Here is a 26,121-nt window from a genome sequence, read left to right as displayed (position 1 = left end):
ATTAAAAACACTTCCCTCCTGAACCTTATTTAACCCTTTAACATATTTAAATGTTTCGATCATGTCCCCCCTTTTCCTTCTGTCCTCCAGACTATACAGATTGAGTTCATTGAGTCTTTCCTGATACGTTTTATGCTTAAGACCTTCCACCATTCTTGTAGCCCGTCTTTGGACCCGTTCAATTTTGTCAATATCTTTTTGTAGGTGAGGTCTCCAGAACTGAACACAGTATTCCAAATGTGGTCTCACCAGCGCTCTGTATAAGGGGATCACAATCTCCCTCTTCCTGCTTGTTATACCTCTAGCTATGCAGCCAAGCATCCTACTTGCTTTTCCTACTGCCCGACCACACTGCTCACCCAATTTTGAGACTGTCAGAAATCACTACCCCTAAATCCTTCTCTTCTGAAGTTTTTGCTAACACAGAACTGCCAATGCAATACTCAGATTGAGGATTCCTTTTCCCCAAGTGCATTATTTTACATTTGGAAACATTAAACTGCAGTTTCCATTGCTTTGACCATTTATCTAGTAAAGCTAAATCATTTACCATATTACAGACCCCTCCAGTAATATCAACCCTATTGCACACTTTAGAGTCAGCGGCAAATAGACATTCGGTGTATAAGACGCATCTAGATTTTTACCCTCTTGGGGGGGGGGGAAGTGCAGCTTATACTCCAAAAAAAAAAATGGTAAACACTTTCCAATTCCTTCTTCATCACTGTTCCCCCCCTGGACTTGTGGAATGGTTGCTGAACTACTTTCTCAGGAGGACCAAAGATGCTGGAGTTCACAACATTTGGGAGCTGCATGTTCCTCACTGCTGATCTAAGCAAACCTCCTTCAACTGAAAGCCCCCCCAGATGTGTGGGAATTACCAAACTTCCCAGCCCAAGGGAGAAGCAAATATCCTTCGCAAGGAAACAGGCCGATTAGAGCTTCAATGAAACGACTCACCTCACTGACAGGCTCTACTGTTTCCTTGAGGTCTTCAGCACTCTGCTCTTCCCAAAATTGATACAAAGGATTGATTGTGTTCTTTGATCTGAGAAAGAAGGGACGTGGGGGGGCAGGAGAGGGAAAGACAAAACACGAGATGTTGCTTAACAGAGTTGAAAGGTCACAACTTTCAGTTGACGGGAGGTAAATAAGAATCTGCTTCCAAGGTTGACTACAGAATAGGGGTCCAAACTTGTACAAAAATACAGCAATCTGTTAGATGGGATGTACGTTCCAAATTACAATAAATCGTTGCTAAAGACTTTTCAGTATACAGTGATCCCTCGATTTTCGCGGGTTCAAACTTCGCGAAACGGCTATACCACGGTTTTTCAAAAAATATTAATTTAAAAATACTCCGCGGTTTTTTTTCTATACCATGGTTTTTCCCGCCCGATGACGTCATACGTCATCACCAAACTTACGTCTGCCATTGCTGATTGGCTGAAAAGTTTGCCCGACAACGCTGATGGGCCGAATTCTGTCATTATTTAAGTGCTTTTACCATACTTTATGCTTTCAATCAAGTCACTTCTCTCTCTCTTTCTCTCTCTTTCCTGTCATTCTCTGCTTCAATCATTTTCTCATTTCTCTTTTTTCCTCCCCTTTTTTCTATCATTTTTTTCTCTCTCTCTCTACCTTCCACTCTCCCCCCTCTTGCTCTTTCTCTCTCTTTCTCCCTCTCTCTCTCCCTCTCTCCTTTCCATCTCGCTCTGTCTGTTGCTCTCTGTGAGAACTCCTGTCCCGCCTCCTGCAGCCCCCCTCGCTGACAGCTGGGACGAAAGCGCTCTCAGCCAAGGGACTACGAGAGGGGTGGGGCGGGCATTCTCAAAGCACTCAGAGCGGCTAGCGGTCAAATGAGGAGGCCGAGAAGCCGTAGCCACCAGCGCTGCTGCAGGAGGACTCGTGCCCCAAGAAAGCCGGTGAGAGGGGCGAATCGGGTGGGCGGGGGGTAGCGGCGAGGAGGCCAGAGGCGCTGGGTGGGTGGCCGACATTAAAAACAATCTTTGCCAGCCTCTGCACTTTTGTCGCTCCCCGCCTCCAACTTCCAGCCCTTGCGCGGCCTTGGAAAAAGGGTGCGCATGCGCAGATGGTGTTTTTACTTCCGCACCGCTACTTCGCGGAAAATCGACTTTCGCGGGAGGTCTTGGAACGTAACCCCCGCGAAAATCGAGGGAACACTGTAAATGTTCAGAAGCCAGCACTATTATTTTTGCTCTTCTCACACAAACGATAAAGTACAAAATCCCCCTTTTATGTATACCACGCGAGCAAAATTTACTGTATTTTTCAGAGTATAAGTTGGAACGGAACCCTCGCGATAATCGAGGGATCACTGTATTCCAAATGTGGTCTCACCAGCGCTCTATATAAGGGGATCACAATCTCCCTCTTCCTGCTTGTTATATCTCTAGCTATGCAGCCAAGCATCCTACTTGCTTTCCCTACCGTCTGACTGTACTGTTCACCCATTTTGAGACTGTCAGAAATCACTACCCCTAAATCCTTCTCTTCTGAAGTTTTTGCTAACACAGAACTACTAATGCAATACTCAGATTGAGGATTCCTTTTCCCCAAGTGCATTATTTTACATTTGGAAACATTAAACTGCAGTTTCCATTGCTTTGACCATACGTAAAATATGGTAGTTGTCTTGAATTCTTCAAAGGAGCAAATCAGTGTTTCACTGCCTGACCCTTTCCAGGCATGATGGACTTCAATTCCCATGATCCCTAGCCAGCAGAGCCACTGGCTATGACTGCCGACAGTGAATATATAATATAATTATGGCAGAAGATGAAACACAAAGCGGGGGAAAAAGTTACAACTTGCCCACCAGAGTTGAAAAGAACAAAAGAGCATGTATTCAGGTGAGGGTTGCCCCATTGCTCAACGAAGTACCTTTTAAGAATGTAAGGATCGAATGGGAAAAAGCTGTCCAGGGGGTTTGTGACCGTCTCAACAGACTCTCCCCCACAGCTGCTTCGAACAACTGGCAATATTTGTCTCCGGTTTCTCTCAATGATGGTGTCACAGAAGGCCACTTGGTACTTCCTGGAAGGAGGAGGAAGAGGAAAGAAGAAAAACTGAAAAGTTATTTTAAATTCACAAATGACCATCGACCTGTTTCATCTAAATTTCACAGAAGATAGGTATGGAAGACCAGGTATGGAAACATCTTTTCTCTTGCCCACCTGGGAGCTTCTTCATTCCTCATTCCAGTACATTAGCTCCCTTCTTCTGTGTAAGTAAAGAGACAGTATCTTGAACTACTACTGCTATTTCCTTTTTCCTTAGGCTTCCCTCCTTTTGCTAAGGAAAAAGAAAATAGTAGTGGTTCAAGATATTCTCTCTTTACTTACACAGAAGGAGGAAGCTAATACACTTGTTGTGGTTAGCTCTGGCCCAGCTCCTGCCCCAAGGACTGTGGGTGTGGGGGAGACATCCACATGCTACAGGCCTGTTTTGCCCCTCCCCCCCCTGGAATCTGCTGATGAAGGCTCCTCTGACCAAGAAGACATGGGAGGAGATTGTGGCAGACAGCTCAGAAGGAGATCAATTCTCTAGCTCCTCCTTGGATTCAGAACAAGAGTTAATGATACAGCCACGCATGCGGAGAGCGATGCATAGGCAACAACAACTGAGAGATTATTATCAAAGAAAATGAGGCCACCTGTGGTTGGGTGGGGCTGTGGTCATTAGTGAGGCTGCTATAAAGAGCAGCCTGTGGGTTTGGCCATTGTGGAGGATTATCTGATCGTTGTGTTTCGTGCTTGCTTTGCTGACTTCGACCTTTGTGTGCTGATTTTCCCCCGCTTTGAAACTAAACCAGAGCAAAGTGTGTTTCCCTTTGTGAAAGAAGAAGGACTGTGAATTGCCTCACAGCTGCAAGCTAAGTATCACAGAACTGACAAGGGCCTTGTACAAATTACCAGTTTGTTTGGAGACGAGTGCTCTTTGCTATCCCAAAAGAGGGCTTGGTTTAAGTGAATTTTCATGATAAAGAACATTGTTTTGAATTTTCAAACGTGTGTGTGTCTGAAATTGTATCTGTGCATTTTTGGGAGGATTCTACCTGAGAGCTCGACAGAACAACACTGGAATGAGGTAATGATATTTCCTTCAAACTAGGACAAGGCCTGAAATGTTGGGAAAAGATTTCCCCAGGGCATCAGTGGAATAAGGGTAGAGAATGTTAGGTGAATGAGCAGTAAGCTGTGCTAGAAGAATACGTGAAGGTAGCAGATATCCAGCTAATATTCCAGAGACATGAGCAGTACTTCAAATAATCAGATCACATACACTACATGTATAAATATTATTTACAATAGGCAAATACTGTAGCCAATTACAGTCCTAGTCATTAACAAATACAATTCAATTCAATTTATTAGATTTGTATGCCGCCCCTCTCCGAAGACTCGGGGCGGCTCACAACAGTAATAAAACAACATTATAGCAAAACAAATCTAATATTAAAAGAAGCATATAAAACCCTATTATATTAAAAAGCAAACAGCCCATACATACCAAACATAAATATAAAAATATAAATATTCCTTTTTAATTTGATTTATTCAACACTTTCTTTTATCCATCAAATTTTAAATATTAGATATAAGGAAATGAGCTATTGAAAATATATCCAGTTCATAATTGTAACACAGATCTACTGTACAACCGCCCACCCTTCTTTCTATTCTTTCTCTCCTCTTATTTCTTTTGTTTTTTCTGTATATCTGTATGTCCGTCGACGTTCTTTGTTTATTTGTCTCTGTCCATTGTCAAATAATTCGATAGGATTATTGCTTTAATCTGTAATTACTCAGTATTCACACTTTTAGTAATTTGACATGTCTATGTTGTTAATTGTAATCAATGTATTTAATATATATTTGTAAATAAAATTTTTAAAATTAAAAAAAATAATTCTCAATACATATACAGTGCAAGCCTTACTCAATACATATACAGACCAACATTAGAATACCTAGTCCATAATACACAGTATAGTCCTTACAATGAAATAGTCATGTAAACAAACCAGCATAGACTCAGAGACATATCAGGGAGAGTCTCTAGGCACCGAGAAAGAGAGAGACGCTCCTGACTTACTCTTTTAGCTGATTGCAGCACCAGCTCTTAAAGCGGTAATGTGCTAATTCCTTTAACCATACATTGCTGGCTTATGTTCTGTATTGTAAATCCCAATTAGTTATATACACAGTACTGTACTAACAGAGTTTCCGCTCTGAAACCAAGTACAGTGATACCTCGTCTTACAAACTTAATTGGTTCCGGGACGAGGTTTGTAAGGTGAAAAGTTTGTAAGACGAAACAATGTTTCCCATAGGAATCAATGGAAAAGCGATGAATGCGTGCAAGCCCCAAACTCACCCCTTTTGCCAGCCGAAGCGCCCGTTTTTGCGCTGCTGGGATTCCCCTGAGGCTCCCCTCCATGGGAAACCCCACCTCCTGACTTTCGTGTTTTTGTGATGCTGCAGGGGAATCCCAGCAGCGCAAAAATGGGTGCTTCGCTGGCAACGGAAGTCCGGAGGTGGGGTTTCCCAGCGAGGGGAGCCTCAGCGAAATTGCAGCATCGCAAAAACACGAAAGTCCTCGAAACCCCACCTCCAGACTTCCATGTTTTTGTGATGCTGCGATTTCGCTGAGGCTCCCCTCTCTGGGAAACCCCACCTCCGGACTTCCGTTGCCAGTGAAGTGCCCGTTTTTGCGCTGCTGGGATTCCCCTGCAGCATCGCAAAAACACGGAAGTCCGGAGGTGGTGTTTCCCATGGAGGGGAGCCTCAGGGGAATCCCAGCAGCGCAAAAATGGGCGCTTCGCTGGCAACAGAAGTCCGGAGGTGGGACATCCCAGTGGCGGCGGCTTGGGTTTGTAAGGTGAAAACAGTTTGGAAGAAGAGGCAAAAAAATCTTAAACCCTGGGTTTGTATCTCAAAAGGTTTGCATGACAAGGCGTTTGTAAGACGAGATATCACTGTACTTCTCAAACAAGTATCTTCTTCATCCAGATTCCAAGAAGAAAATATGAGGTTGCAATCTTTGCACTAGTTAGGCTAGGAATGTGGAAATGGAACAAACCAAAGATTTGGACCTTCAACAGGCCACTAAACTTTGCAAGAGAGGAAAACAATTGTACCTGGTAAGGGCAGCGAAGAGACTCACAATGGTTGGCAGGCAGACCTTCAGGGGGTTTAACTGACACAGAACGATGCGTTCGAAGTTTAATCTTTGCAAGTAGGCCATACCTGGAAAACAGAAGCCCAGAGGAATTGACTACATTCAGTCTTGCCTTTCTATGAAGTGCTACACTTTACAGAATATAATTCTAGCAGAAACATTTAAATTGTTCTGATGTTGTAGAGACTTCTAAAAGACAGCCCAGGGGGTGTCAAACTCAAGGCCGGAAGGTGCTTAGATCTGGCCTGCGGGCCTGCCCTGGAAACAGCGGAAACGGTCCCTCTGCCAGTGAAAACAGAGCTCAGGGAGGCCCCGCCAGCTCCATTTTCATTGACAGAAGGTCGCAGGAAGCTGTCGCAGCCGAAAATGGAATCTTGATGAGTGATGTCAAGTTAGCATGACCCCTGGCCACCCCAAGGTCAAACACAACCCTGATGTGTCCCTCAATGAAATAGAGCTTGACACCCTGGCTTAGCAGATTCTTAGTAGACCAATGAGAAAAATGCATAAAGGTCGTTCTCAATTTACAACCATTTGCTTAGTGACATTTCGAAGTTACAAAATCACTAGAAAAAGTTTGAAACAGCACTGAAAAAAGCAGACTGTTTGTGGGAACGTAAGGATTCTAGGCTAATTCCGGTCTTGACTCCATCCTCCCAGGCTCTACCTGTCCTTCTCCTACATCCAGGCTAGAAACAGACATGTTCTGCCCCTCTCTTCTCCTCCTTGTCTGGCGAACGTCTGCTCACCTTTCTTGAGATTTCCATCCAGGATCTGCTTGTGGCGAAAGATGACTATGTAGAACACAGCCTGGCAGGCTGCGTAGAAGGGACCGTGCAGCGCAACGTCGCAAAAGGCCCGGGAGCCTGTGCCCTGGTTGTCGATGTAAGTGTGCAGCCAGCTGACCAGGAGATCTAAGCAGGCTTTCACTGTCCTGAAATTATTTTAAAAAACAAAACAAAACTGGCTAAATAACCAGAAGTGGGATGACATCTTTGGGACGTAGCCCTATCTGGCAGGTTTATCCACCCAAGAATCACTCTTGTGACCTACTTACACAATGGGAATAAACTTGGCCCGTGCCAAAAAGCTGCCAATGTAGTTGCCGGTAGTTTGCCGGATGACAGCAGGGACGTTCGGATTCTGTAGCTTTTTCCAGAGATGTTCCACAAAAGCTTCTGCGATTATCTGGAGGGCAGGGAGAGCTATTAAGGTTAGAGCAGCAGTCACTTAACAGAAAAGATTACTGTAGTTTTGGAGTATAAAATGTGTTGCAGCATAGCATGAATGTTAGAATAGGATTATATCATATTCTGGACCTCTAGCATAAAAATGCTCTGCTTACCCTGATTCTATTATAAGCCAGGATAGGACGGCACTAACTGCTTAGTCTGTATCTCTGGTGAATTACAACAGGGAAACAAAAGGGCTCAATAAACATCTCACTGATAAACAAGTTTACATCACTCCAGACAGGACCTTATACGATCAAAGGGGGAGATTTACATTGCCTGAAGCAAACACAGGACGAGACGGTGATTAAGGAGATTGGCTTCAGAGAAATTAGGTGTGAGAAACATTTGTTCTGAGGAAGTGTTTCTAGGAAATTGGTTTGTGATATCTGGGGGAAAGGAAGAACTCAAAGATATGTCATGTTTGAAGTTATGTTATTGAATGTTTGTGTATCACTTGACATGTCCGTGTAATTATCCCCATTTTGCTTATGCTCCCAAATAAAAAGAGGTACATGGCTCCATACTGTGTCACTTCACCCAGAGAGAAAATGTGTCCAAGTCTTCTTTCTAGGATTTGCGTTCGTGAGTGATCCCACATGGCTGGGTTGCTCTTAGCCCCTTTGAAGACATCGTCTTCATCAGGGACTTTGACAGCATCCACAAAAATGCACCTTAGTTTTTGGGGAGGAAAATAGTGAAAAGAATCTGCCTGCCAGGTATTCCTTTGGCTAGTGTCCTTAGTCTGGTCAGCTTCAGCACATTATTTTATCTCCTGGCTAGGGCTTAAAAAAATCCTTATTCAGAGCGAGTAGCAATGAAAAATCCTGCAAACCGGGAAGATTATTAAGGCTGGAAAAAACATTCTTTGGAGCAAGTAGCAATTTAAAAAACCCTGAGGGCTGGAAAAAACATTCTTTGGAAGGAGTAGCAAGGGAAAAGCCCACAAGCACCTTATTAGGGCTGGGGGGGGGGGAAGCTTCGAAAAAGCTACATTCAGAGCCCCCAAATTTTCAGCCTTTTAGGGGGGGAAATGGTGCGTCTTATACTCCAAAAACACAGTAACAATAAGTAATTGGAAGTTGGAATTCAAGGTTTATTTTATTCATTTATTGGTTAAATTTATCTGTCCCATATCTCACTGTGGGGCTTCTCTAGGAGGCTTACAACAGTAAAAAGGAAGAAAAATGAAAAGGCATTCAAACGGAACAGAGGTGAATGAATAGAACAATAAAGTAAACAATGACAAACAGAACAGAATGAAAAAGAATGAGGATTAAATACGTCAATAGTTCCCAATGTACTTTTGTTTTACTTCTAAACATTTCTTAAAATTAGGATACAAAGTATTATCAAATGCAAAATTCAAAAGTAAATAAAAGAGCAGTGAGAGGGGAGAGAGAACTGAGGAAAACAAGGGAAAAGAAAAAGAAACATGGACTTCTAACTTCCAAATACTGTAGTTCCCAATGTACTTCTTGTCCAATTAAACCAAAAACAAATACTGTAACAGTTTTTCATCAGGGATTTTGGGTGAGGGCCATAGCAGGAGGTAACTTGGTAAGTTCTAGCCAGTTTAATGGCTCCTTGGAATAAAGGCTAGGAAGATCCATTAAGAGGGGGAAGGGAGTGGGAAATAAGAAGAAGAAAGGGAATGGAAGCTTATTTGACTACTTACCAATCTGAAACTAGAGAGGTAGAACATGATGAACTGCACATGACAGGATCCATGGGTTGTTAAAATCAGCTTATCAAAGATAGCCACAAGGTCTCGGTATAAGTCTTTGGTGTTGCCAACATCAATTTTCCCTAAGAATAAAAACCATTTATGATCCCAGAATTATATGCTAAGAAAAATTAGGAGTTTTGTTGTGCAGTTTTCAGATGCTGATTATTCTATCGTTAATATCTATCTATCTATCTATCTATCTATCTATCTATCTATCTATCTATCTATCTATCTATCTATCTATCTATCATCTATCACCTACCTACCTACCATCTAATCTATCTAATCTACCTACCTACGATCTATCCATCTATCCCTTTCTCTCCCTCCCCCTCCCTCCCGCTCTATCTCATCGCTATCTCATCTCCACTCATCCATCCACCTACCTACAGTATCTATCTATATCAAATTTCTTAATATAAATAGAGAGCAAATGCCACACTTCCTTTCTTTCTTTCTTTCTTTCTTTCTTTCTTTCTTTCTTTCTATCTATCTATCTATCTATCTATCTATCTATCTATCTATCTAATCTAATCTAATCTAATCGCCTACCATCCATCCATCTATCCCCCCCTTCTCTCTCCTCCTCCCTCTATCTATAAAACACTCAAATACAGCTATAAATCTATTATCTGAAAAACATGTCCTTAATTAGAGAAACTTGAATTGGCTTAAGAGGAACAGAAATTGTGGAGCTAAAGGATTTTATGGTCCCCCCCCCCCCCCCCCATTTACATGACCAGATTATGAATTATGGCACTAACACTACATCATCATCATCCAGGAATTCCTTTAAAGTGGTCACCTACATTAAGCCCAAATGCTCAGCTCAGCACTGCCAAATAACGCTGGGAAACTTCCCCGGGTTTTATTACCATTAACGTAGCATACATCTTTAATGTAGGAAAACACGACGATCATCAAGATGTCGAGGCGTTCTGCAATGGGGTGAGCCATGATGTCCCCCTTCTCCGGATTCTCCCCGTCTTCATCCTGTTAAAATCAAAACCCGGATAAATAGAGGTAGTGCTCAAATTTACAACAGTTCACTCACTTTCTGACAGGGAGAACAATCAATCCATGGAACAGAAGTTGCCTTCAGTAATTGTGGGAGCTTTATCCCTGGAAACTTTGAAGACACTGAAGTGCCATCTCTCAGAAATGATGTAGAGCAGTGATGGCAAACCTTTTTTTCCTTGCCAAAAGTGTTTGTGTGCACGCTATCGCACATGCGTGAGTGCCCACACCCATAATGCAATGACCTGGGGAGGGTGAAAACAGCTTCCCCCACCCCCCGGAGGCAGGAAATGGCCTGTTTCCCAACTTCTGGTGGGCCTAGTAGGCTCTTGTTTCGCCCTCCCCAGGCTCCAAAGGCTTCCCTGGAGCTGAGGGAGGGTAAAAACGCCCTCCCCCATCCCCGAAAGCTTCTGGAAGTCAAAAACGCCCTCCCAAAGCCTTTATGCAAGCCAAAAATCAGCTGGTTGGCACACACTTGCACATTGGAGCTGAACTAGGGCTACAGCTCACATGCCAGCAGATATGGCTCCGTGTGCCACCTGTACCATAGGTTTGCCATCACTGCCCTAAGGACTTGAGTGGCATAAAAATTGAATGAATGAATGAATAAATAAATAAATTCACATAACAGCTATGTTACTAAATTAACAAACGAAATGATTTACTTAACAATGGCAAGAGCAATCGTAAACTAGGGCAAAACCCACTTAACAAATGTTTTAACTTTGGGACATAGATTTGGGGATCAATTGTGGTTGCCACTCAAAGATTCCCTGCAATTTGCAGTTCAAAGAAAGGACGAGTTAAGTGAAAATGGACTTGGACGTTTTCAGTCAGCTGCACATTAGATTAAAGCTTGCTTTCTGAGTAATGGACTGGGAATAAGCCTTTGCTGAAGCTAAACTACACTGCTCAAAAAAATAAAATAAAGGGAACACTTAAACAACACAATATAACTCCAAGCAAATCAAACTTCTGTGAAATCAAACTGTCCACTTAGGAAGCAACATTGATTGACAATCCATTTTTCACATGCTGTTGTGCACATTCAACTTTGTACAGAACAAAATATTAAATGAGAATATTTCATTCATTCAGATCTAGGGTGTGTAATTTGAGTGTTCCCTTTATTTATTTTGAGCAGTGTATAAACTATAGTGTCCAAAACACTTGGCTTACATTGAGGTTTATAAGGTTTGGGTTGAAAACACTGTACAAATCGAATTCTTAAGACAGCTCTGATAGAGAAGGGCAAGTATAAACCACACCCAGTCTACATGTACCATGTTTTTCCCCAAATAAAACCAGGTCATATATTATTTTTTGCTCCAAAAGATGCAAAGATGCATAAATAAAATACTACTACTACTACTACTACTACTACTACTACTACTACTACTACTAATGGCTTATTTTCTGTTACATCTTATTTGGGGGGGGGGGGGGATACAGTACTACAGGCCTCCATCTGCTGGTGATCTCAACTGGGGCTTACTTTTGGGGTAGGACTTATATTCCGAACATCCTGAAAAATCATGCTAGGGCTGATTATCCATTTGGGTCTTATTTTTGTGGAAATAGCGTAGCACCTGCACTCACACACTGCCAAATCATCACAGCACATGTCATTTTTCTGTTAACACACAAAGCAGGCCACAATAAAACTCATCTAGTTCCGATTGGAGTGAGAGAACTTCAAAGCAGAAATGGGAATCAACTGTGAGATTAAAAACTGGTCATCTTTCCTGATAAGAAACTATTCCTTAAAAGGTAAAAAAAACACCTCTATTTGGCCTGTTAGATTTAGTATTAAATATGCGTGTGTGTACTAATACTGTTTAACGAGCAAACTTACCATATTGAAGAGTCCCTTCTCACTGTTTGCCTCTTCATCTTCTTCAGCAGCTTCTATATCTTTTCTTGGCGCGCTTACCTGTTGAATTAAAATGGGACGAGCTTGAGTATTTCCGAAGTTATAGTTAAGGTTATAGTTACGCAGAGGCCAAACCATACACAGACCCCAAAGACGAGCAAGGTCCCCCTGGCCGTTCTGATTTATGTATGGTTTATTTGGAATGTATGACTGTTTTATATTAAGGATTTTAACCTTTTTAATAATTGCATTTGTACTGTGCTTTGCTGTTGTGAGCCGCTCCGAGTCTTCGGAGAGGGGCGGTATGCAAATCTAATTAATAATAATAATAATAATAATAATAATAATAATAATAATAATAATAATGGAGAGGTCCTTGGTGTTCTCTGAGCTTCGCTGTTTTCTTGCAGAAGTTTCATTACCCAAACTCGGCAACATCACCAGTGCTAGAGGAAAGTGTTCAAAGGAACCAAGAGCAAACCGAACTCCTTATGGCACTAATGATGTTACCTAGTTGGATAATGAAATGTCTGCAAGAAAAACAACCAAGTTCCAGAGAGCACCAAGGACTCCACATTTCATCCCTGAGCTACAAATATTCTCCATTATCAATGTATAACAAGTATATTCCTTATGTCGTTGCCCAACAGTTCAGTAAACACAAACATACCAGCATCGTTTACTGAAGAATATGAGGTTTGCAAAGTTAAAACCAGTTTTCACAAAGGGAACTAGGGAGACCCTTTATAAAAAAAACCCTATTTTTGGGTGGGTGGGTAAAATGAGGACCCGGATTGTGGGAGCAATAGGCTGGCTCTGTTAAAAAGTGCTATTGCTAACATGTTAGTATGTTACTAATATGCTAGTATGTATGATTGGTTTCTAAATTGGGGTTTTAAATTAACTTAAATATTAGATTTGTTTACATTGTATTATTATTGCTGTGAGCCGCCCCGAGTCTGCGGAGAGGGGCGGCATACAAATCTGATTAATAAATAAATAAATAAATGTTGTAAGCCGCCCCGAGTCTGCGGAGAGGGGCGGCATAAAAAAATTGAATAAATAAATAAATAAATTTACAGCATTTTGTACTTACATCAATTTTTAGCAGCTTCTCAATCACCAGCTCCAAAATGTCATGCCTCAACGCTGGGATATATATGCTTATTCGTAGCAAATTATGGAGGTAACATTGCTGAAATGAAAGAATTCCCCATGAAAACAGATCTATCAAGGAATTCTATCCCCATCAAGGAATTTTAAAAATCACATCTAGAAAACTAAGAGAAACAAATCTTAGGCCAATTCTTATATTGTATTTTAGAATCACCACGTATTTAAATATAGCATTGCTTAAAATCCAGTTTTTATCACACTGCTCAAACACAATGGGTATTTTATCAGACAAATATAGGAAAGAAATTGCATACTTGATTATTCATGTAATAACTGCAGTGAGAATTGAATTTGCACAAAATTGGAAAACAGATAAAATCCCTACAAAAGGAGAGATGATCAAGAAAATACTGGAGTGTGCAGAAAGGAATAGATTAACAATGGCACTTAAAGGGAAAGAAGAATCAGATTATTATGATGCATGGGAGTGTTTTTATCACTGGATAGAAAATGAATATAAATGAAGAGATATGGAGTTAAATAAAAAGAAAGAGAAAGGTTTTGATAGAGGATAAGTTTAATTGAATTGTAAAGGTAGAGTTGTTTATATATTAACAAAACAGTGGCAAAAGAAAAGATGTTGATTTAAAATATTGTACCCAGTGATTGATGATGTATTGTTTGTTGGGGGGAAAACAAAAACTGTTTATTAAAAAATCAACACAATATATTCATCAGAGCTATTTTATCTTGAGAAAGCAACTGGGTTCATACATAAACATGGTTTATTAGGTTGCCAATTTGCTAATTTCACATAAGAGAAGGAAGGAAGAGAAAGAAGGAAGGAAGGAAGCAAGGGAAAGAGAAGGAAGAATCCACAGTAATCGAATCGAAACCTGCCTGGGATAAACATAGATCCATCCTAAGATAAAATATACAGGAAATAGTACAAGGGCAGACTAGATGGACCAGGAGGTCTTTTTCTGCCGTCAATCTTCTAGGTTTCTAGGTTTCTAGGCTAACCATTAGTCATGCTGTGCAAACCACGATCACTTTTACAAAAATGGAAAAATAAAACCAAACCAAACACACTGAATTTAGCAAAGAAAACCACAAGTAATAATTAAAAAGCCAAAGGAGAACAAGGCTTCGGTAATCATCACGATGGACCACCAGTTTGTTTCTGAGCCACGAAGATCACATTTTCCACTAACAGGTGTTTTTTTTTAAAGCAGCAACATTTATCAAAAGCATGAAACAATCTTCATTTCCAGAAAATCAGGTACTTACTAATGTTCTTTCTGATTTATTAATAAAGGGAAATTTTTCAGCCAGCACTGGCATGAGAAATTGTGGTGTCCTGCAACACAGAAAATAGAAGCCACAGATAAGCAAACCCACCCTTCATTTATTTCTTTGTGTGAATGACTGACAAGGTTTAAAGATGTTGTGGTTAGCTCTGGCCCAGCTCTTGCCCCAAGGACTGTGGATGTGGGGGAGACATCCACATGGTGGAATCTGCTGATGAAGGCTCCTCTGATCAAGAAGACATGAGTGACAGGGAGGAGGAGAGTGTGGCAGACAGCTCAGAAGGAGATCAATTATCTAACTCCTCCTTGGATTCAGAACAAGAGTTAATGATACAGCCACGCATGCGGAGTGCGATGCATAGGCAGCAACAACTGAGAGATTATCAAAGAAAATGAGGCCACCTGTGGTTGGGTGGGGCTGTGGTAATTAGTGAGGCTGCTATAAAGAGCAGCCTGTGGGTTTGGCCATTGTGGAGGATTATCTGATCGTTGTGTTTCATGCCTGCTTTGCTGACTTTGATCTTTGTGTGCTGATTTTCCCCCGCTTTGAAACTAAACCAGAGCAAAGCGTGTTTCACTTTATGAAAGGACTGTGAATTGCCTCACAGCTGCAAGCTAAGTATCACAGAACTGATAAAGGACTTGTACAAATTACCAGTTTGTTTGGAGACGAGTGCTCTTTGCTATACCAAAAGAGGGCTTGGTTTAAGTGAATTTTCATTATAAAGAACATTGGTTTGAATTTTTCAAACGTGTATGTGTCTGAAATTTGCACCTGTGAATTTTTGGGAGGAGTCTACCAGAGAACCCGACAGAACAAAAGAGAAGCCTAAAAGAGCAAACACAGATACAGCAAACTTGGGAAAGGTGCTCCCAGAACTGATCACTCCACTATCAATTCATAATCTAGAAGAGGATTCAAATGGATAAAGGATCTCCAACCTTGGCAATTTTAAGACTTGTGGACTTCAACTCTAAGAATTCCTCAACCAGCTTGCCAATTTCAACCACCGATTTCCCTGATAATTTCCTGATTTCCCTGTTTTCCAGGTTTGCTGGACACCCCATTTATCTGATATATTGCTGCCACCCTGGGATGCGATTGTGAGTTTCTTATGTTGGGAATGTTTAATGTCGTAAGCCGCCCAGGTTGTCCCACCACCACCACCACCCACTGCCACAGAAAAATCAAAGATATTTAACTTACAAAGGGACATATTTCACAATTGTCTGCAAGGCTCTGTGGCAGGTGGTGAAACTCTCGACAATATCTGCAGAGATTGAAAAGCAACATGCCTTGTTTAACCCAGAAAGTTCGTCGATACAGGTAGACTTCTATTTTTTATTTTTTTAAATATACTTTATTTATAAATATAAAGAAAAAGAAAAGGGGAAGTGGGGGGTAGGGGAAGGATGAACAGAAGAGGAAAAAAAGGGGGGGAGATGGGGAAAGGGGATACACAATTGAGAAATTTAGGAAAGTAATAACATTGTACATTATAAATCATAGCACATATATTTCTTAATATCATTATTATGTTTCTTAAACAATGTAAATAAACGATATCCTTACTATTATCAACTATATCTTAAATTATAATAATGAATCTTACATCTCGTTTCAATAATTTATCAATTTCTAAAATTTGTATATATCTATATATAATAGGTGATAGCAAATAGATGAAAGTATTTTATAAATGTGAAAAGTAAAGACAAAAAGATACGAGATTAGTAAAGTTTATTTAGAAACAGAGAGATTTAGGGTTGGAGAAAGGGGGCGAAAAGGGGGGGAAATAAAAGTATAAAAAGTATAAAAGTCTATTTTAAACGTGGTCAAGATCTTTTTTTTTTTGGTACGACAGATTTTACTGTTCTTTTTTTTTTTTTTTGGTAATGCTGAATAATTATTTTTCCTTCCTCTAAAGGCTGATTCATTCTATCTGAGATGATACCATTGAAACTTCAAGTAGACACTGAACAGGTGGTTTTTAAGCTGAAGTTAAACTTGTGGATTTTTACCAGGATTACACTGAATCAAATGACACTTCCTTGGGTGCAGAAACCCAGCTAGAAAAATAGAAATAATATACAAAACGGGCAGAGTACGTATGGATAAATAGAGTCAGTCAAGAAATAGAAAACTCACTTTCTTAAAAAATAAAAATTAATTAAAATTAATTAAAAAATAAAAACTTAATAAAAATATTTTTTTTAAAAAGAGAAAGAAATAGAAAACTCACTTTCGTCATCGTCTGAATCAGAGATGTCCACATCGTTCTCCCGGATGGTTATTCGGGCTGGGTAGAAACAGAGGAGCTTATAAATACTTACCCTGTTTATCAACAAAAACAATAACGAAAAAGGCCTTGCAGAACATTTTACAATTAATCAATCAATCAATCAATCAATCAATCAATCAATCAATCAGAAACACAGCTTTCCTTAACAGGTTTACAGCAGTCTCCCACCTTTGAATCCAAGTTTCCTTGATTTGAATTCCTATTAATAATCCCAAAATAAACAAACGAGAAACCACAGCTCCTACTCTGGGCAGAAAGGCGATTTTATCTACTAAACCCCCCCACCCCCCAAAAATATTTACTGTATTTTTAGGACTATAAGACACACTCCTTCCCACCCCCCACACCAAAAGTGGGTGGAAATGTCAGTGCGTCTTAAAAGAGCGAATGTGAGCCTGTTTTTGGCCTCCTGAACCCTTTGCTGGTCACGTTTTTGCCCGCCCTGGTGTCCAGAAGCATTCTGCAGCCAAAAAGGCTCATCTTTTAGTCTGAAAAATACGGTACTATGTTTTTTGGCAAGACAGATTTTATTAATTACCATTACTATTGCTATTATTATTATTGACTAGCACTGATGATGTTTCCCAGTTCAGGCAATGAAACATATGCAGGAAAGCGAGCACGTTCAAGACAGCATTAAAGACCCCAGAAGACAGATTTTGCTATTACAGGGTTCCCTCGATTTTCGCGGGGGATGCGTTCCAAGGCCACCCGCAAAAGTCGAATTTCCGTGAAGTAGATGCGAAAGTAAATACACTATTTTTGGCTATGGGCAGTATCACAAGCCTTCCCTTAACACTTTAAACCCCTAAATTACCATTTCCCATTCCCTTAGCAACCATTTAGATTATTACTCACCATGTTTATTTATTAAAGTTTATTAAAAAAAATATTTATTAAAGGCAGACAAAAGTTTGGTGATTACATATGACGTCATCGGGTGGAAAAAACCGTGGTATAGGGAAAAAACCCGCAAAGTATTTTTTAATTAATATTTTTTTTAAAACGTGGTATAGACTTTTCGCGAAGTTCGAACACGCGAAAATCGAGGGAACACTGTACTTTTTGTAATACTAAACAATTATTTTTCCCTTCACCCAACTAGATTCATTCTATTTTGAGCTGATATATACAGTCTTTCAGTATTCTGTTTCTGGTTTTGTTAAAGTTGGGTAGCTATGTTCTTAGGAATGGAAGGTTCATTTTTTTTCTTGGCTGTTAAAAAATATTTTCCATTCTATTTCTTTCAGTAAAACCGTGTGTGTGTGTGTGTGTGTGAGATACTTACGGGGTACAAAGTGTGAGACGATCATTTGCAGACATGGTCTAAGGTAGATTGTTTGAGCGGACACTAAATTACTCAGGAAAGCGAGATACTCTTCCACCACAGCCTGGCTTCTTCTCAACCATGGCACTTTCTGTGTTTTTAGAGACAACAGGATCAGAAGTTGGAGCATCTGTTGTGTCCCACCCCCAATCCAAAGCAAAAAGCACACCCAATGCAACCAGATAATTCTTACCAGTAGGATGACAATTAGTTGCTCAAACTCCTTGGTCAAAAATGTAATAGAAGACCGGAATTCAGAGAGCCAGTTAATAATCTGGTCATCCTAAAAATAAAAGCCATCAAATCTTAATTAATATACCCAGCTACACATCTCCACCACATGTCCAGTCAACGAAGCAGTGGAAGTGATGTGCCGGTGCTTGGAGGCTTTTGGGACCTGGATGGGTGTCAACAAACTCAAACTCAACCCAGACAAGACGGAGTGGCTGTGGGTGTTGCCTCCCAAGGACAATTCCATCTGTCTGTCCATTACCCTGGGGGGGGAGCTATTGACCCCCTCAGAGAGGGTCCGCAACTTGGGCGTCCTCCTCGATCCACAGCTGACATTGGAACATCATCTGTCGGCTGTGGCGAGGAGGGCGTTTTCCCAGGTTCGCCTGGTGGGTTGCGGCCCTATTTGGACAGGGAGTCACTGCTCACAGTCACTCATGCCCTCATCACCTCGAGGTTCGATTACTGCAACGCTCTCTACATGGGGCTACCTTTGAAAAGTGTTTGGAAACTTCAGATCATGCAGAACGCAGCTCATCGTGGGGCTTCCAAGATTCAGCCACGTTTCTTCAACACTCCGTGGTCTGCATTGGCTGCCGATCGGTTTCCGGTCACAATTCAAAGTGTTGGTCATGACCTTTAAAGCCCTACATGGCATTGGACCAGACTACCTCCGGAACCGCCTGCTACCGCACGAATCCCAGCAACCAATAAGGTCCCACAGAGTGGGCCTTCTCCGAGTCCCGTCGACTAAACAATGTCGTTTGGCGGGCCCCAGGGGAAGAGCCTTCTCTGTGGCAGCCCCGGCCCTCTGGAACCAACTCCCCCCGGAGATTAGAACTGCCCCCACCCTCGTCTTTCGTAAACTCCTCAAGACTCATTTATACCCCCAGGCATGGGGGAGTTGAGACACCTTTCCCCCAGGCTTTTTTTAATACTTTGTTTTACGTTTGGTATGAATGTGCTGTTTGGTTTTTTAAAATAATGATAGGCTTTTATATGTTTTTTAATGTTAGATTTGTTCTACTACTATTTTTATTACTGTTGTGAGCCACCCCGACCAATAGCCTGCCACATTTTGCTGGTCACAACATAAAGTGTGTCAGCTAGATCAGCCTCTCAATTTTGAAACAGCAGAAGAGTTAAAGGTTTTGTGGGGTCCCTGGTGCTCCCTGAACTTGGTTGTTTTCTTGAAGACATTTCATTACCCAACTAGGTAATATCATCAGTGCTGCAAGGGGCAGGGGGAGTGAGATTTACTCTCTGTCTCCCTTCTAGCACTTGAAATTACATAGTTGGACCTGCAAGAAAACTACAAGCTCAGAGACCATCAAGGACTTTGCAGTTCAAACTTGAGCTGCAAATACTCTCTTCTATCTGACATGTTTTTTAAAAAAACTGTTTTAATTGTTAATTATTATTATTATTAATTAGATTTGTATGCCGCCCCTCTCCGCAGACTCGGGGCGGCTCACAACAATAATAGAAACAATATATTACAAATCTAACAATTAAAAATCATTTTAAAAAACCCCTTATTAAAAAACAAAACATACACACAAACATACCATGCATAACTTGTATAGGCCTGGGGGGAAAGGAATATCTCAATTCCCCCATGCCTGACGATAGGTGGGTTTTAAGGAGCTTGCGAAAGGCAAGGAGGGTGGGGGCAATTCTAATCTCTGGGGGGAGCTGGTTCCAGAGGGTCGGGGCCGCCACAGAGAAGGCTCTTCCCCTGGGTCCCACCAGATGACATTGTTTAGTCGACGGGATTGTTGGTTTTAAATTGTTTTCCCCTGTTTTTAGGAGGTTTTATATTGCATTTTATGTGTATTAGGTTGTAAGCTGCCCAAAGTCCTCTGGGAGTAGGGCGACATATAAGTCCAAACAAACAAACATTTGCAATTAAAGAGCTTTGCCCTGACATTCCCAGGAAATCTATTCACCAATTCCCTGCACAGAATGGGAGAAATTAAACATCTGTGTAGTCTAGCTGGATGTTCAAAGAGACTCCATAAATTAGACCCACCTCTCATATGCATATAAAATCCCTTACTGTATTATATTGTCAGTGCTATTATTTTGTCATAGAGAGGAGAAGGCGTCTCTGCCAGTTGAAATGCCTCACATAGCATTTCAGCCAAAAGCATGGCTATTTGCAAATGGCAAGGTGCCCTGGGTAATGTAGTTTCCCCAATAAACAGAAACTGACACATGACAGTACTAGGTATACTTGTGATGGCTAAATCTGGTAAAGAGTGGTGGATTTTAGAAAGGTGTGTTTATAATATTTTGTTTAAAAATGGATTTATAAATCCGACTGGATTCATCTTCCAGGTTGTGTTTGGGTAACGTGCAGCTCCTCAGAAATTATAAACTATAACCCATAAAGAATACTAAAAGAAAATTGAAATTATTTATTTCATTCTTTCTTAAATCTAAGCAGGCATTTCAGAGTATTTGAATATTATAGAAATCTTACTTTTATGTCTGGATCCAATAGCTGATGCTTCAGCAGATCAAACTCAGTGGTCTTGCCCTGAAAGAGAAAACTTGCAGTTTTGAGCTCTGCTTAAAGGACTGGTGCAGTGACCTAGAGGTGGAGCTCTCGTTTCACAATCAGAAGGCTGAGAGTTCAATCCTAGGTAGAGGCAGATATTCTTCTCCCTGGGCCCATTGAGAATATACCTGCTAAACAAAACTCAGCATTGGCAACAGGAAGGGCATCCGGCCAGTAAGCATTCCATTCAGTTGCCCAGATTCCACCCCGCAAGGAACTACAGGGTCGTTAAAAGAAGATGATGAGGATACAGAACTCCACAAATCCTTTTTCCCAGATATAGAAATAATTATTCCCTCGTCAGTGGAGAAAAACAAAGACGAAACAGGTCCTTGAGGAGGAATCATCAGAGTTCAAAACCAAAAACATTATGAATACATATGGTGTATTTTTCCTACAGCATTACCCGTTGATATTTCAGTAAGATCTCTGTCAAAGTACCGCCGAATCTGACTGTTTTCCTTGGTGGCGATCTCAGGAATTCATCCTCAGCCAACATGTCAGAAAATCCTTTAAAAAAAACCCAAAAAAATGCAATGTAAGATTGGCACCTGATCATGAAAGTGAAAAACTTTTGATTTTTCATCAATCAACCAGGATAAGCAACTGGTGTTATTTATTCTGGGGAGGATGGGAGTTCTAGTAGAACCAGGGCCTCGAGTTCTGGCAGGGCAATCTACATGGGGCTAGCTCTGAAGAGCGTTTGGAAACTGCAAATTGTGCAGAATGCGGCTGCACAAACATTCATGGGCTTGCCCAGACATGCACATATCTCTCCAACACTCTGTGGACTGCATTGGCTGCTAATTTGTTTCTGGATACAATTCAAAGTGTTGGTCACGACTTATAGAGCCCTACATGGCACCTGGCCAAAATACCTGCGAGATCGCCTTCCACTGCACAAATCCCAGCGACTAGTCAGGTCCCAGTCAGCCTTCTCTGTGGGGGGCCCGGTCCTCTGGAACCAACTCTCTCCGGAGATTCATACTGCCCCCACTTGAGTGAGTCTTGAAACTTCGCAAGTTTCAAGACTCACTTATGCCACCAGGCTTGGGGCCATTAGATTCTTGCCCCCAGCCGATGAATGTGTTGAGAGAAAGTTGATTGAATGGGAATGACTGTTTTTTATGGGTTTTTAAAATTTTATATTTAATTAATTGGATTTAAGATGTTATACATTGTTTTATTATATGTTGTAAGTCGCTCCGAGTCCTTGGAGAGGGGTAGCATAAAAGACCAATCAATCAATCCAACCGTGGTGCTGGGGAAGATGTGAGCTGTAGTAGAACCAGGGCCTCGAGTTCTGGCAGGCAGTCTAGTCTCGCTGCAGCCCAAATACAACCGGAGTGCTGGGGATGATGGGATCTGTAGTAGAACCAGGGTCTCGAATTCTGGCAGGCAGTCTACTCTCGCTGCAGCCCAAATACAACTGGGGTGCTGTGGAGGAGGGGAGTTGTAATAGAACCAGGGCCTTGAGTTCTGGCAGGCAGTCTACTCTCGCTGCAGCCCAAATACAACTAGGGTGCTGGGGAGGATGGGAGCTGTAGTAGAACCAGGGTCTCGAGTTCTGGCAGGCAGTCTAGTCTCGCTGCAGCCCAAATACAACTGGGATGCTGGGGACGATGGGATCTGTAGTAGAACCAGTGTCTTGAGTTCTGGCAGGCAGTCCACTCTCGCTGCAGCCCAAATACAACTGGGGTGCTGGGGACGATGGGAGCTGTAGTAGAACCAGTGCCTTGAGTTCTGGTAGGCAGTCTACTCTCCCTGCAGCCCAAATACAACCGGGGTGCTGGGATCTGTAGTAGAACCAGGGCCTCGAGTTCTGGCAGGGCAATCTACCCTTCCAGCTTCGGCCTTGGGATGGCCGACAAAACTCTACCGCACAGAGCCAGACAGAAGACACGACTCCTCGGTCTGGTCCACCTCACAGGGCTGTTGTGAAGTAGTAGACGACGCAGAAGAGGGGGAGCGAAATACATCCTCCCACCCCCTAGTTTTTTGCCCCCGCCCCCCAGCCGCCATGGTACCTGCACCTCCTCTTCCCACTCGGCAGCCTCCGCCGGCTCAGCCGCGCTCCGTCCCGGCCTCTTCAAACCTCCGCCAGCGCCGCCGCCTCTTCCCCCTCATGCTCCCGGAGAGTTAAAGAACCTCCTGCGCACGCAGCCACCGCCAGCTTCCGCCCGACCCCGGAAGCGAAAGGCTCCCAGAGCCGAAAGAGGACCTCGCACGGGCACCGCCTCGCGTTCGAACGCCGCGGTTGGCTGGAATCTCCCGAGGCGCCTGCGCAGAAGAGGAGGGGGCGGGGACTGATCGCAGGGATTTTTTAAATATCCCAGATGGGAATAAAACGAATATACAGTATATGTATATATATCAGACTCTCAGACGTTTTATGTTGGGAATGCCAATCAAATAAAATGAAAAATAATTATATGACGTGCTTAATGTGACAAATAACGTTATAATAATGTAATAATTATAATAATGACAAATGTATCTTTCTTTTATGTACAGAGGGTTTATGCACCAAAGACAAATTCCTTGTGTGTCCAATCACTCTTGGCCAATAAAGAATTCTATTCTATTCTAATGTTGATGCTTTCCCAAAAAACCCCGGATTTTTTTCCTTTAGAAATAAATACAATAGAGTGCAAATAATTAAAACCTTGACGTTTTCCATGGTTGCACTTAAAAAAAACAAACCGCCTTTCTTTTGGGTTACTTTTAGATGACTTTCCAAAAAAAAGGGAGGATAGGTATATGTTTGCAAATCAATGCAAATTGTCAAAAGTTTCCACTGCAAAATTAAGAAAGCAATGAGAATTGGGAAGACACTTGTGTACCCTTTTTTAAAAAAATATTTTTTTTAATTTTTTTAATTTTTAAAAAATTATAATCCTCAGGGGTTGGTTTAAAGTCTCTGATTTTAAGTTCCTCTTTAAACACCCAAAATATTGTACATCCAAGTATATTTCAGATGTTTAAAGGGGAAACTTCAAATGGATCTCAGGTCGGTGGATTCCAAGGGGATCCACTTTCAACCCCCTTCAATTTAAATCCAATATTTCAAGGTGACCCCACAGTCAGTAACTTTTTTTTAATGTGTTCTTGGGCACTGAAGGGAGTTTATTATAGAGTTTTTGACTTTAGCTTCAAGAGAAACTTGGCAATTCTAGTGGCAATTCTTTACTTTAAATTTTTACTTTAAGTTTGGAAGCCCTAACGGTGTCTCCACCTGTTATATAAGAGACATCAACCTGGTCCAGGCCCACAAATTAACTTCCCCTTTGGTAACTGGGCACAATCCTTTTATGATGCTGTTTTGTCTCTGGGAGGAATAAAAAAATTCAGAGAGGTTAATTGTGTTTAGGTTGTTTTGCGCCATCCAGTGATACTGAAGATGCTTGTTTGTGTTGCATGATCTTGTGCACCAGCACTAGCAGTGCTTTCAAGCGATTCTGGAAAACAAAATAAATTCCACCGGTTACTTCTTCACTTCTACTTCTACTCTTCTTGGACCGAAACCACTTTGTTCATTTCATAACTACTGCCACCCCGAGTTTTCGGAGAAGGGCGGCATACAAATCTAAATAATAAATAATAATCATAATTATCATAATTATAATCATAATGATCATAATAACAACTTTACTAAGTTGGAAAGGCTTGGATGAGGATCCTGAGAATGCAGAAATGATGTGCTACAAACTTCCCCTTTTTTCACATTTATAAGATTTATCATAAACCTTTATAATTTTTATTAATAACTCAAGGCAGCAAACATACCTAATATTCCTTCCTCCTATTTTCTCCATGACGACAAGTCTCCCAGCTGGCATTCATGACTAAAGCCGGACTAGAACTCTCCTGGGGATGGGCCAAAGTCAGCCAGCTGGCTTTAGTGGAACCAGAACTCACAAACGCCTAGTGATTGGTCCAAAATCACCCAGCTGGCATTCATGGCTAAGGCAGGACTAGAACTCACAATCTCCCACTGATTGGCCCAAAGCCACAACAGTTGGAATTCATGGCTAAATGTGTGACTAGAACTCACAATCTCCTGGTGATTGGTCCAAAGTCACCCAGTTAGCTTTAGTGGAATTAGAACACTTTCTCCTGGTGATTGGTCCAAAGTCACCCAGTTGGCTTTTGTGGAACTAGAACTCACCACTTTTCCAACCTGGAATCTTATACACTGCTCAAAAAAATAAAGGGAACACTCCAAGAACACACCATAGATCTGAATGAATGAAATATTTTCATGGAATACTTTGTTCTGTACAAGGTTGAATATGCACAACAGCATGTGAAATTGATTGTCCATCAGTGTTGCTTCCTAGGTGGGCAGTTTGATTTCACAGAAGTTTGATTTACTTGGAGTTATATTGTGTTGCTTAAGAGTCCCCTTTATTTATTTATTTTGAGCAGTGTATAACCTAACACAAGTGTTTCCCAACCTTGGCAACTTGAAGATATCTGGCCTTCAACTCCCAGAATTCCCCAGCCATTCTGGGAGTTGAAGTCCAAATATCTTCAAGTCGCCGCAAGGTTGGGAAACACTGACCTAACACCACTCCACGGGCTCTCCTTCAACTCAAGAGCTGCTTTGGTTTGACGGGCTGTCATTGTGACCTACCCTGCGGGGCCGGCGTGCCGACGCTGACGAAGGAGGTGGCCGGCAAGGAAAAGGGCGGCGTGGCCCTGGCGAGGGTCGCCGTGTCAACCGCCTCGTCCTGGGTGACTTGCAAGGGCCGCTGGAGCTCCTCCGCCTCGCTGGGGCGGGCGCTGAGGACGTCGCTGCCGCGGGTGCTGGCGGCGGAGGCGGCGAAGCGGGCGTGGGGGCGTCCCACCTGGGAGCGGGAGGAGGCCGAGGTGCCGGCCGAGGGCAGCGAGAAGTGGGCGCTGAAGGCGCGCGCCAGGAGGGCCAAGCGCCGCGCGCGCCAGCTCTCCAAGCTCCAGGCGTCGGCGCTCCGCCAGCCCAGCCCCACGTCGTCCCGCAGCTCTTCAGCCGGCACTTCCAGGTTGCCCACGTGCCAGAAGACCCACCAGGGCAGGCTGAAGAAGACGCCCACGCCGCCCAGGTAGATGAGCAGGTCGGAGACGGCCGACTCCAGCAAGCCGCCCAGCAGCAGGCCCGCCAAGCCCAGCGCGTCGAACAAGAGCGCCAGCCCCAGCGCGCACCGGCACCGGCTGCGCTTCCGCCGCGGGGCCTCCAT

General features: G+C 42.3%; 2 protein-coding genes across 3 annotated transcripts in view; both read right to left on the bottom strand.

The window, feature by feature from the left end:
* RRN3 (RRN3 homolog, RNA polymerase I transcription factor) overlaps positions 1-23,305 on the bottom strand; it is a 25,348-nt gene extending 2,043 nt beyond the window's left edge. The window contains exons 1-17 of one of the 2 annotated variants that reach the window (XM_070761123.1): positions 22,933-23,305; positions 21,312-21,415; positions 20,828-20,884; positions 18,305-18,394; positions 18,073-18,202; positions 16,725-16,781; positions 15,689-15,752; positions 14,462-14,531; positions 13,152-13,250; positions 12,038-12,115; positions 10,041-10,158; positions 9,115-9,245; positions 7,262-7,392; positions 6,954-7,138; positions 6,164-6,272; positions 2,905-3,057; positions 961-1,048 (exon numbers count right to left, since the gene is read on the bottom strand). In XM_070761123.1, the coding sequence (XP_070617224.1) occupies positions 961-1,048; positions 2,905-3,057; positions 6,164-6,272; positions 6,954-7,138; positions 7,262-7,392; positions 9,115-9,245; positions 10,041-10,158; positions 12,038-12,115; positions 13,152-13,250; positions 14,462-14,531; positions 15,689-15,752; positions 16,725-16,781; positions 18,073-18,202; positions 18,305-18,394; positions 20,828-20,884; positions 21,312-21,404 (1,653 nt within the window). In that variant the 5' untranslated portion in view covers positions 21,405-21,415; positions 22,933-23,305. The remainder of the gene's footprint in view (positions 1-960; positions 1,049-2,904; positions 3,058-6,163; positions 6,273-6,953; positions 7,139-7,261; positions 7,393-9,114; positions 9,246-10,040; positions 10,159-12,037; positions 12,116-13,151; positions 13,251-14,461; positions 14,532-15,688; positions 15,753-16,724; positions 16,782-18,072; positions 18,203-18,304; positions 18,395-20,827; positions 20,885-21,311; positions 21,416-22,932) is intronic. The other variant, XM_070761122.1, reaches the window with a different exon arrangement.
* On the bottom strand, positions 23,272-26,121 carry LOC139171798 (transmembrane protein 238-like). Its single transcript, XM_070760231.1, has 2 exons — positions 25,542-26,121; positions 23,272-24,363 (listed from the first exon to the last, which is right to left on the bottom strand). The coding sequence occupies exons 1-2, from the start codon at positions 26,119-26,121 to the stop codon at positions 24,272-24,274; spliced, it is 672 nt and encodes a 223-aa protein (XP_070616332.1). The 3' UTR covers positions 23,272-24,271.

Source organism: Erythrolamprus reginae, chromosome 9 (genome assembly GCF_031021105.1).
Source record: "Erythrolamprus reginae isolate rEryReg1 chromosome 9, rEryReg1.hap1, whole genome shotgun sequence".
In the NCBI taxonomy this organism is placed as follows: domain Eukaryota; kingdom Metazoa; phylum Chordata; class Lepidosauria; order Squamata; family Dipsadidae; genus Erythrolamprus; species Erythrolamprus reginae.
This window is presented reverse-complemented; position numbering and strand designations above follow the sequence as displayed.

What these genes read in the sequence shown, in the direction of transcription:
- LOC139171798 (XM_070760231.1), bottom strand. Translation starts at nt 26,121, where the DNA reads ATGGAGGCCCCGCGGCGGAAGCGCAGCCGGTGCCGGTGCGCGCTGGGG. An exon ending in CGGCACGCCGGCCCCGCAGG is followed by an intron (nt 24,364 to 25,541) that starts GTAGGTCACAAT and finishes TTTGTTTTCCAG; the next exon opens with AATCGCTTGAAAGCACTGCT.